The sequence below is a fragment of the Lampetra planeri genome, chromosome 12 (genome assembly GCF_965212315.1).
Source record: "Lampetra planeri chromosome 12, kcLamPlan1.2.h2, whole genome shotgun sequence".
NCBI lineage: Eukaryota > Metazoa > Chordata > Hyperoartia > Petromyzontiformes > Petromyzontidae > Lampetra > Lampetra planeri.
The window spans coordinates 10570045-10582839 of record NC_136118.1 but is presented as its reverse complement, the minus strand read 5'-3'; the positions used below and the strand labels follow the sequence as shown (position 1 = coordinate 10582839).

General features: G+C 41.1%; 1 protein-coding gene across 1 annotated transcript; it reads left to right on the top strand.

Moving 5' to 3' along the window:
- Window positions 1-682: 682 nt before the first annotated feature.
- Window positions 683-9538, top strand: LOC144721674 (uncharacterized). The gene is made up of 3 exons (XM_078599508.1): window positions 683-1069; window positions 3844-3948; window positions 5990-9538. Exons 1-3 carry the CDS (start codon window positions 1032-1034, stop codon window positions 6213-6215), a joined length of 369 nt encoding a protein of 122 aa, XP_078455634.1. The 5' UTR covers window positions 683-1031; the 3' UTR covers window positions 6216-9538.
- The last annotated feature ends 3257 nt before the right edge of the window (window positions 9539-12795 follow it).

Here is a 12795-nt window from a genome sequence, read left to right as displayed (position 1 = left end):
ATAACATATGCTACAGGCCCCGCACTAGCTTCATCTGGCACTGATTGAAATGCCTACCAACGGGTAAAGCTTTACCACATGGTGGGCATCCACAGTGAGTGTCTTACGAATATCATGGCACCCACCATAGGAATGTGGAATTTCCACTACTATCTCTGAAGCACCAATGAAGACCCTTGCCATTTGAGTATCGAGACACTGACCTTATTAAGTTAAATACACTGTGAACTTTACAGCCTTTAACATTAATTTACATGAATTAGTTTAATTAACACCGTGTTAATAAATACCCGTTAATTAAAGAGTTTCAGTCAGTGGCTGGAATTGCGAAGTGGTGTATAATTATGGCTGGTGTGGCGTATCAAATACCGGATAGTGAAACGCCGGGGGAAGCTTTCTCTGACCAAGCATTACCTAACACCAGCGCACCATCATGTCCCAAGCCCCCTCCTAGATTCAGGTGGTGACATCACCCCGTAATTCTGAGCGGGTGATGTAAGGGACCAGCTGATTGAGCAATTAGCATAGAGCGGAGAGCTTGGGATGGCTTTAGCGAGCGGAGGGGGCGGCTGAAGGCGATTTGAGAGGGGAGGGCGGGTGCGGTGGATGGGACGAGTGGGTGGGTGGGTGGGTACGTGGGTGGGTGGTGTTGTGGTTTTTCTATGGGGTGGGTCAGGTCGGTGTGGAATTGCAGCTGGCACGGCGCTCACAGCCAGCCCCCCCTTATCCATGCAGACAAAACTCACAGGCAAGTCCCCTGCAGCCTCCAGTGTGAACGCCGTCCTCCTCCCAGGCACGTGTGCCGCATGCTCCCTGCCCGCCTGTGCACGTGGCGAGCTGCCCGCGTTTACCGGCGCGTTCACTTCAGAGTTCGCTTTCTCCCGAGCTCGGCGGTGTGGCCGCTCGACCTAATACCACCTCCCACGCACCTTGCTCAGTCGTGAGATTCCGAAAAATATATATATAGCTTAAGCGTAGAGGAAGCATCCGTCAGTCAGCGTCACCACAACCAAGCTCACCTTCACGCAAGAATGGGTAGCATGAAGTGGAGGGTGAAAGTTAAAAAGAGGTGAGCATTTTTGATCTTTTGTCAATATTTGTCGTGCCCGTTTAACCTCGCACCCTCGCATAACTGCCAACTGACGTTTGCCATACACGGGTTGTTGTTACGCATTGTGCAATGGAAAACCAATTGTGAGATCAATCAGCTGCAACTCAATTGCACTTTGATATTGACATGATCCTGGTACGGTAACGTGATGTAGACTGTAACGAAACGAATGGTATCTTTTTGATGAATGGTATCTTATTTTAAGCGAATGTCAAATATCCGACGTAAGAAAAAACAATATATCAGTGCCTCGTGGTGCATAGTATTTTCTCAATATTTCTGGCCTCTCCATATCTCTGCTATGCAGAAGGCCCTTTGCCAGAAACGTCGCCTGTCATATGCGTGTGTCCTCTCCAGAGATGTGGTGTGGATGAATGTTTGGAATATTTAATCTTTGTACTTTTGCCAATTTAACTGCTGGTGAGAAATGTACGGTTCAATCTGGAAATAAATGTTCTGTTGTCCCGTCGCATGTCCAAAAAGTCTGAATAATTTAATATGAAAATTGTAAATTTTGTTGGGAAATCTAAAATGAAGATATTTAGTGAATTCGCAATCGGTAACACGCTTTGATGGTGCATTACCTCATAGGGTTGGCAAATTGTGTTATTACAAGTATTTAGAAGAGTCGTGTAAAGCTTCATATCAGTGTTGCGTGATAATGTTTTTCTTGATTGTGTTTTAGAGATGAAAGTAAAAGTTCACATTATTTCACGAGTACGTTTCGGAGAAGTAAAATACACTTTGATCATTCAAATACTCTTTTTTTAAACACGAAACACTGTGTTGTATCTCATCCTGGAATACTTGCACGGTATAGTAGCGATGTTAAAAGAGCTTTAAAGACGTTTTAAATACCTGCACACGGTTAATTAAACCCATGCACACTGCAGTAAATGTGTAGACAGATGATTTTACTTTGCTGTGCTATGTAAAGTAAATGTTATTGATCATAATAAAACAACTCTCACATCACATTCACCAAGCGATGTATCCAGTGGTTTCATTTAAATTAAATTGTCGAGTAATTGGATTAATTTAAACATGATTCTTGCTATTGTTTTTGACAAAAGCATCAATATGTAATACAACACGTACTTACTATTGGATGTTTACTTCTAACTTATGTTGTTTAATAAACATGACAGGGATTTTCGAAATTCAGGGTCGGACTTATGTTAAAAAATCTGCCTTATTATCATTGTGGTGAATGCAACGGTCACTTGTAACCTCAGAGGTCACATTAAACCATACGACATGTGAATAAAAATACATTCTCACGCACATCACAAGATTTGTTATCTATTGATTAATCCACATGTATATCAAGTAAATTCCTACTGCCAGTTACGCGCCCCATTGCTGTTACTGGGCAAGTGTCAATTAGTCTCAATGGGCTTTTGCCTGCTCGCAAAAAAGGACTTACTTGACTTTTATGGACCATGAAAAAACCCGTAAAAACCTTGTTCCCTCTCTTTTGAGAGTGAGCGAATACCGTGCGCATGGCAAGTTTTAATGGTTATTGTTAAATAAAGTCTTGTTTAAGCTTCGTGAAGCATTGAAAGTTTGGTAACGGGCACATGTATTTTATAAAGACAGGTTTGTAAACTAAGATAGTGGCAATTGATATCATTAGCACAAGACAATGATGTAGAGTATTTTGTAGATTACGTACAAGGGATTAAAGGGCATCACACAAAATCGAGTAACAGGGTTCACTTCATACTCTTTGTTTTTTTCGGTAAAGTCACTTAGGTAAAAAAAATATATAAAATAAATAAATGAAAAAAATACTAAATTAAATCAATTTTTTGAATATATTTTTTACCTACGTGACTTTACCGAAAAAAACAAAGAGTATGAATCCTTGCAGTCACGAAAACTTCAAATCTAGCAACAGGGTTCACTTCCTCAATGTTTCCTCTGGACATAAGAACTTACATTTAAGAAGGAACTCCAGAGCGTTATTACGTATGAGGACTGCTATGTAAGAAAAAGATGCCTACGATCTGCAGTAATTCCAGGATGATGGTAGCGATGAATGGGATGATGGCTATTGAAAATGTGCAATGATGGCATTTTTCGGGAATCTTTGGTTGACGCATAAATAGTCTACTGGAGAACGTGCGTGGAATTTAGTGAGATAAATCAGCCCAGGGCTCTGGAATCAGTATGACTTATGGAGCAAACACACATAACTCATCATTGGAGGCAAGTGCCATCATACAATACGCAATTACGATGTGTTAATTGTGTTTAAAGAATAAGCCACTTATTTCAATCATTTTTTTCCTGACTTCAATGTGTAAAAAACTTAACTTTAGGGAACATTATTTTGAAACAGCAAATTAATCAGTATGGATACATACTATGCGTAGTCAAATTCATAAAACATTTGCGATAAAACAGAAAATGTTCAACATCTCAGAATGTTTCACTATAAGTAGTGTACATATAAGAATACTCAAGAATTTTTTAAGTAAACTAATACGCTGCATTTAGGAACGTACTATTCAATATCAGTGCCAAAACTTGCACCATCAATGCATTCCAGAAATTATATTGCAATGAGATATTATTCTGTAATTAATTGATTATATAAACCTCAAATTTACACGTGCATGCGACCATGTTTATGAAAATTTAGTTAACAACGTAAAAATATTAAAAATATATGCGCAGAAATGATATTGGTAGAATGTTAATTTCTTTGGCGTTTCACTTGGTTTCAGAATATGCAAGAACTCAACCAATGAAGAGCACGTGATTATGCAGAAACTTAAAGAAAGAACGCCTCCAAATATGGAAATAGAGAAAAACAAGATGAAGAAAAAAAGGTGCTGTCATCATACACAGACACAAACACATCTTTGGAAGTGCATTTCTCGATACACTTCCAACATACAGGCTCACAGTCAGCAGTAATAAACACGTTGGGCAAGTCATTGATGTAATATGTAATTACCCCTTTTGTCAATCCGCTTCTGGATTAAGGCCTCCCTCACATCGCGTTATTGTTTGACCATACTTCACCACACTGGTCAATTCTGGTTGGTGAAGAGGAGGGGCTCCAAGCCCCTTTCAGATATTCACTCAATACTGATGTTAGCCGTGGCCGAGAATCACTTCACCTCAGTTCAATATAATTGAACTTGAACGTCTTCATAGACAAATAAAGAACTTGGTTCCCGTTGTTTCCGTGATCTGCATCATGGGCAGCGATGGTTGACGTTTTGGATATGTAGTCATTCAGCATGTTTTCGCTGTGTTTGCAAGGCTTAAACCATGAGGCTAATAAAACACAGCAATAAATACAACTGATCTGATTTGATGAACCAACAATTCTGGAACACGACACACACAGCATCTGTGGAATGGCCGAATCTGAGTGACTGTTGAAAATAAAAAGGTAGTCTCCTATTCACTTAGTTTTCCTTGAATATCGATAGATGGAAGATGTATACACTGCAACAGATTGTAAACTGATTACAAAGGCTTTAAAAAAAGTATCGTTAATTCTCAGAAAGTTTTGATTTTATAATTAAATAGTCCAATATCCAGAAAGAAAATATGAAAATAATAATTTACAGCCCTTTAATTCTAGATTTGAAGTTTTCGTGACTGCAAGGATTCATACTCATTGGTTTTTTCGGTAAAGTCAAGTCGGTAAAAAATTAAAATAAATTAAATCACGACGTTTCGGGTGCAACACAAGCGTCCTTCAGGTGGGGATTTAATTTATTTTAATTTTTTTTACCGACGTGACATTACCGAAAAAAACAAAGAGTATGTTACAGCCTTTTGTGAAATCACGGCTGGATGAAGATCTCCCCACATTGTGTCTGTCACTCACGGATAGTCTTTGGCCATACTTCACCATGCTGGTAAATTTGGAATGGTGAAAGTGAAGGGCCCGGGACTGGTTCAGGAAATGACCATTTGATGTTGTTACCTGCGGCCGGGAGTCAAACACAGCCTACACAGGTCTCCCGATTCACACCGTCATGGGCCAACCACTACTCTGCAGTTCCACCTCGCATACAGTACCGCAATCGTTTTAAAAAATATAGTTTTGGCCACATTTCTGTGTATTCACTTTAAAAGATTTACCAGTAATGTTGCTGTGTACCGTATCGTTGTTCTTTATATATATTAGCATTACTACATATTGTATTGTCTTAACAAGACATTGCAGCGTGCATTTAAGTGTCACTCACAGATCGTAGTTCCATTTCATAATAACGTTAACTCATGACGTAATGCTGTTTTTCCACTACATGGATACAAAAATATTACTGTCGTATAGAATAATTGCACAATTTAAGTTACAGACAATACAAGCTCACAAATCCAATAACAACGGTCAAGTTCCTTACATCCTCCCCGCCTCTGTCCACCCAGCAGTATAAATAGGTACAGCACATACTCCTTGGTTCTTTCGGTAAAGTCATGACTTTACCGAAAGAACCAAGGAGTATGGATTCCTGCAGTCACGAAAGCTTCAAATCAAGATGGGTACAGCACATTTTAGTCGTTCGGCACGTGGAATGTGGTGGGTGAAAGTGTGGGTGAAACAGCCTCTTCCAAGCATCGACAGGGAGGCTAAAATACCCTTTCGTGTGGCCCTGTCGAGCTTCCTCTAGCCACCACCGTAAATGAGCAAGTAATTTTAGGGCGGCACATTTACCCCAACATCTCGTATCACCCATTACCCATTAAAATATTCTTACATAGCAGCGTCCATTTTTTTTGTTGCTATCTCAAAGTCTGAACGTCCATTTTTTTTTCTTCTGCTCCTCAAATTATAACGCATACAACCGTCTGGTACAAAAACAACAAACTAATCGGCGTGCATTGTCGCATCCTCCGCGGTGCCAGATTCATAGTGAGAATCAAACGGAGAAGACGGCAGAGCCAGGAGCAGCCGCCCCCTCCTGCCCGGCCCGCGGGGGTCGACCCGAGCGAGAGGAACGGCCGTGCCCAGCAGGGCCTCTCACTCTTCCTTCGCATCCTTGCCTCGCTCGTCACCCGGATGCCTCCTAACGCTGGCGCCTTTCCAAGCCCCCCGGCCTCCCGTGCTCGCTTGTCCCGGAATAGGGGCTAGTGCAACGCGCCGTCGACAGACTCGCGCAGAACAACAACAACAACAAAAATATCAACGCACGTACAAGTACCGTAGCTGTAAGGGTGTGGGAGCAGTGTCAGTGTGGTCAACAAAATTGACATCGTGTGCCCAACAATGTATTTGCCAGGAAAACATGGCAAATGAGCTGGTTCGTTGAAAGTGTTCACCCCTAAGTCAAATACTCAGTCTCTCCTATGCGAATGCGGTGTCCCACTTTAGGATTAAAATAAATTACGTTTAATTTATTTTGTAAGCACTGCAGCGCCCGCCATGACACTGAGAGGTCAAAGGCATAGATATTTCTGGAGTGTTAATGATCTATGAAATTAGTGGCCAAGGACTACTGATTAACTCATAACAGGAAATACATACTTAAGATATACCGTAGTATTCTTTGGGTCTTTCGGTGAAGTCACGTAGATAGGTTCAAAGAAAATAACAAAACATTACAAAAAACTATGACGTTTCGATTGCAACACAAGCGTTCTTCCTGATGACAAACGCTTGTGTTGCGGTCGAAACGTCGTAGTTTTTTTCTTTGAACCAATCTACGTGACTTTACCGAAAGACCCAAATAATATGAATTCCTGCAGTCGCGAAAGCTTTAAGTCAAGATTTACATACCGTAGTGTTATGGTTAAAACATTGAATGGACAACGTTTACGAATTACCATTTTGTGAGGGTAAATCATAAGAATGCTACGTTGCATTTCCATTTGAAAAAAAGTTGAAACATTTCATAAACACATATATAGAACCATAATAACAACAACATTTGAATAAATAATTGTACAAAAAGCCTATCTTGCCATTTTAGTATCATAATGTATATGTAATACCGTTCATAAAATGTTCTACACAGACAATTTCTAACAATAGCTGGTTTCTCTTGTAATATAGTGCCCAGAAAATATAGCTACGTTCATGGGTTTGACATGCACATAGCTTAGAAAGTATTGTATAGTAAATGAGTATTTGATCAAGGCTGGCACTTGATCCTAGCTAAAATCTAAATTAAATAATTTTATTAGAGTAGTGTTCGTGAACGATTACATCTGATGATGTGGAAGAAGGGCTTGTGATAACGGTGCAAATGCCTCTTGAAGACAATGGGCAGTTAGCACACACTGTTTCACACCTCTTGAAAATACATCTCATCAAGTAAGATGTGAGGCATGCAGTAACCCTGGGGGTGCCTTGTCTTTTCAAATTACTTTTAAGCTTAATATGTGAGTAATGTGAAATAAAATAAACTATATGTGCTTGGTGCTCGTTGTATAAAAACCCCCTTGTATAGTAATGTAATGTGGTTGACTTGAACTGCATTCTGAGGTGGGATGTCAGCGGAAATGGCCCTGCTTGCATGAATTCATCTGAACGCGATGCAGCCTCTCGCATTCACACATCAACAACGCGGTGTTTGACTTCTGCCAGTGGCTCTTATCTCGAGATCTTGGTCGCTAAATCAGGTTTCGCACATCCGTCAACCAGCGGACGTCTGAAGAGTTTAAATCGACGTATAAATGCACTGTTTTAGCTCGTAAATATAAGAGGTGGTCGAAGTTAACTAATTGAAAAACTAATTTCTTAAGCACTGATTTTTGTCATTGTCCTTCCCCCGCATCTCCGATTAGCGTTGGTTGGCTACGTACGGTGCGAAAGAAGTTTTAACATGTATAATTACGAAGTGAAATGGTTCTACAGTATTGAGTGTAATTCCTACTCTAGGCAACACGATTTAAATGTATATAATAGCGTAATACACCACAGGAGTTGAGGAACCTCTTTGGCACGTACACTGCATTAGAATGCAGTCAATTCTTTGTCTCGAGCAATTTCGTGTCCATCTCAAACCAACTGATCGGGTGAAGCAGTGCGCCCGACATGACCACCCATAGCACGTTTTTAAAACGTAACAAATTGCGCAATTTTCGTCAATGTTGATTGTAAAGCCCCGTCTCTCGTTACATGTTACTGCCAGCGGGCCGACCACTGTAAAAATATATCTATATATATACCAGAACACACACACGGTGTGCTCTGGTCACTACCAGAACCATTTACCAACCATGAAAATATTAGCTTTAAGAACAGATGCATAATAACCGATATAATGACTGACGGAGCATCTGTGTATACATCACACGTTCGAAACACCGCCCCAAACGTCCAGTTTGTAGATGCCGCTCATGCAAGACACCAGAGGCTGTACACTATACGGGGGCCCCACCGTGCATCAAATAAAATTGATATTTGCAGTGGCTACTGTAGGCATAGAGAGAATGCCGCGGGCTTTTATATGGGTACGCTTAGACTGTGGTTACATTGAGTCCCCTAAACATATGTAAATCCGTTTTTGGAGTGATTATGGACTCATCTTAAATGTGGTGTACGTTTTCACGTAGTGCATGACTTTTGTTCTGAAAAATATATTTGAAGTAATCATATCAGTTCAACATTGTCATTGTATGTTACTCATTAATGTGCATTGCAATAGTAATTCTCATTAGAAATGTTCAAAGGCACGGTTCAACTTTAAAATCACGGTACTCTACTGTGGAGGTGTTTAGCGTTTGTGCTGTCTAGCTCCCCGAAGCGTTTTCGAGTTGTACCACGTGCTGTTCGACATGCTGTCCGACGTTTCGCACCACATTCTGGGGCCTTCAAGAACTGACGCTCATACCTGTCAACCCCTTATCAGAGCCGATCTTATTATAGACCAATTCAGACCTTATTGGTCACCCCGTGCCCTTATAAATCTCAACGTTCATCCTACAAACTCCCATCACAAGGGAGAAACACAAACAAGTCTATTTTTTGCCCGTATTGAAACGGCTGTATGCCGTATGGACCTGAAAACTACATTTCCCTGTACAAGAATACAGGTAAACCGTATGGGTTGATAGGTGTGCAAGCTCCCAGCATGTGGCGCTGAGAGCGTCAGTGTTGTTCGGTATAACGTATCGGATGTCCACCTGAAACTACTTTGGAGAACGACGCTTACCTGTCTTCTGACAATTGCTACGGCTCCCACAAACGGATATTTTTAAAACGCAAAACAAACCCAGTGCTCAGCCTTTTCCTTCATTTGTTTTGACAAAAGTAAAATCTGTACATTTCTACCGGGCCTTCGTATGTTGGGTTGTACAACGACGCGATTAGAACTGCATGTAATCTGCCATGTGTGTGTTTGACGGACATGCAAACATCATGAAGCAGGCTTCCTGATCAGTTTTTTTAATATTTAATTTTATTACAACAAGTCATGATTATATGGTAAACAATAAAGTTTCTATATGCAATATCACGTTTTATTGACGTTTTTTGTCCTGTTGTTTGGTTCTCATTAACTTTATTCAGATATTTGCCTTACATTTGTAAATGACATTATCTGCAATCTACTCTACACACAATGCAAAACTGTTAAAACTACTGTACATATTTGCCCTGTTAGTTTCGATATTTATGAAGGATATCACGATGATCCTCTGCATTTTCTGTAAAAATTGAGATTAACAAAACTACTGTCAAGCAATAAAATGTGTTAAAAGGAAATGCACACACATATACCTGCATCCCTGATGGTTGTGCAACTTAAACTTTATAACTATCACTGCATGAAGGAACAAAAACCCTAAATACATTTTCAAATAGTGGAATTGAATTCATAAAACGTTAATGTACTCCATCTTTGAAAAAAATCCCCCTTATACATCTGACAAAGATATATTTTGCCTTTCAATTTATAACCGATGCACTTAGCTGAGCATATCACGCAAACTCACACCTGAACAATAGCCAAGCCGTTTAGGGGCGACGTGCCAACCCGAACTACATGATGAGATTTGTTTCCAGTTATTACGATCGGAATTTGACCGTGTTATATTTAACAGCTGCGCGCCCCAGACAGCCAGTCTCGGCGCACAGAAGGCGACTGACCGGCTCCGCTAATCTCACAGTCTTCGGGCCCCCAGCTCCATCCATCGGTAACTGAGCCAGAATATTGAGTTACGAGACGTTCTGCTGGGCCGGAGCCAAGAAATGTTGGATGGGTTGCGAGCCTTCTTTTCCCCTGTTTGCTTTCGCTCGGCTTCCGTCGCGAACGCCAGCATTGTTGGCAGTTTCCTTTTTTTTGCTGTTGAAGCCTTTAACTTTGTGAACATAAACCTTTGCAGTGGATGTCATGAAGTTATTCCCAAAGAGCTTTTATTATTATTGTTGTGGGGAGGTGTGTGCTGTACACGAGACTCCCTGGAGAAGGATGGCAACATGCAGAAAGAGTTTAATAATAATTCGACTTGTCAATCACTTTTGCTTTTCAGGCCAGCTTTGTGTCCACTGTGACCAGTAGTCTCTTTTTTTCTTTTCGGCTTTGGGTCTTTGACTAGGAATCTTTGAGGCTCTTCTCACGAAGCTTCTCTTCGAATGTCGTCTGTTTGTAGGAGCATTCGTTTTCCCAGGCGGACCTGGGTACTGACGGGGGTGCGGTTTGAACACTGATCCAAATAAGAACCTCGTTACTACCCCCACACAGCAGACCCCTGGTTTTATCCCCGCCCCCCCCCCCCAGGAAGAAGTGGTCCACCCTCAACAGGTTCAGGACCGGTCACGGCCCATGCCTCGCCAACCTCCACCGATGGGGCATAAGAGCAAGCCCTGCTATGTGCCTGTGGAGTGGAGAAAAACATGCAGCACATCCTAGATGGCTGCTCAATCCACAAACGCAGCGGAGGCTGACTCACCCTCAACACAGCAGGACCGGTAGTAACCGCTTGGCTTAGGGACTTTGTATTTGCTAAATAAAATGTTGTGTTGTTGAACGGAGACTAGGGCAAATACATCGTACACGAACAGCAAAAAGTTTCTAGTGCCAAAATAAAAAATAAGTAGATTTTTGGTTTAGTTAAAACTCAATAAAACGTAATATACTGGGGGGAAATCCAAAATGCAATGCAAACCACAGTTTCAAATGAAGCATTATTTTATATTTTGAAATGAGGATGTAAAAAACTAACATCATTGACGAGTGATATCTTACACTGGTCCTTAGTCCTATCACCAATCAGCAATTACCAGCGTGGTAAAGTATGGTCCAACAACCACCATGACGAACAACTGGTTGGGTAGGTCCATATCCAGCATTGGACAAATGGTTGTAAAACATTAAATTTAAATACATGTACAATGAAAAAAAGTGATGAGATGATAAATTAGGATCGAATTTCATTATGTATTTACATGTGCATGTACAGCCTCTCTGCCTATCCATTCCTGGCAGGTTCATGGGAGTTGTTTGACCATACGTGGCCACACTGGTAAGTATTGGTTAAAAGAGGAATCCCCAGGACCGGTTCATATATCACTAACCACTTACGTTGGCATTGGCCAGAAATCCAACTCAGGTCGCTGGGTTCATAGTGGAGTGCAGAAATCGTTTCGCTTATGCGGTGTGCTTTCGTTAAGTTGTCCCCACCTGAAGAAGGACGCTTGCGTTGCGCCCGAAACGTCGTGATTTAATTTATTTTATTTTTTTACCTCCCCACCCAGCCCCTCCTCACCCTCTCTCCCCACCCAGCCCCTCCCCACCCTCCCCTCCCCACCAGCCCCACCCCACCCTCCCCTCCCCACCCAGCCCCTCCCTCCCCACCCAGCCCCTCCCTTCACGACGGACGGAGGGACACAATAATCCCCTGTGGGCTGGTGTAACCAGGAGGTTCCTACCAGTATTATTTCCCTTGTACGTGACTTTACCGACAAAATCCAAAGAGTATGAAACAAAAGCCTAACAACACTTTCAGTGCACTGAAAAGATAAAAAAACGACTCGGAGAAAAAGGCCATTGCGTCAAATGTAGGCCATTATGTACTTGAATTGTTGAATGTGTTGAGGGTTTTTTGTTATCAAAAGATCGTTTGACGATTGGGAACACTTGGGCAAAATTGCCGAGAGAGACGAGGTTACCGCATTTGCTTTCGAGACAACTCGGTCAGGATAGCGTAAAGTGAGACGTGTGGAGTTTAAATTATCACGTCTGTTCAGCAGAGGGTATTATCCTGAGCTGAGACATTAAGCAGATTGTATTCTCGACAGTTGCACAACACAGCAAGCTGTTTATGTTGTATCTCAGTAGATTCAATGCTTGCCACATGCTCTACAGTGAAGTCGTATTTCAAGAATGTACATATACGCTTGGCTAGATGACGTAGTCGTTTGTAAATAACGTAATTTATTTGAAACATGTACTATTAGCCACACGAGGCGCTGGTAATGGACAACACTCAAATGAACCCGAACTGTAATCTTACTTTAAGGATCGAACTATTTTTTACATTAATGTACACATTTCTTTATCGTAAGGTTAAACGCCACCGAATGTTGTAAAACTATTTATATCATACATTGTTAAAAAAAATTTCCCCCTCGAGATTGTTTCTCAGAGCTGTAAAAGACGTTTTTATTACTTAAAGAAAAATGCATTGTAAATTATTGTATGTAGCATTCTTTAATTTAATCTTTACTTTGCTTGACGAACAAGAAAAACGCATGATTGTGAATTACA

Excerpts from the sequence above, each read along its gene's own strand:
- LOC144721674 (XM_078599508.1), top strand. The coding sequence starts at position 1,032 with ATGGGTAGCATGAAGTGGAGGGTGAAAGTTAAAAAGAG. Across the intron at positions 1,070-3,843 it reads AGGGTGAAAGTTAAAAAGAG|AATATGCAAGAACTCAACCA; the intron begins GTGAGCATTTTT and ends ACTTGGTTTCAG. Across the intron at positions 3,949-5,989 it reads AACAAGATGAAGAAAAAAAG|ATTCATAGTGAGAATCAAAC; the intron begins GTGCTGTCATCA and ends CCGCGGTGCCAG.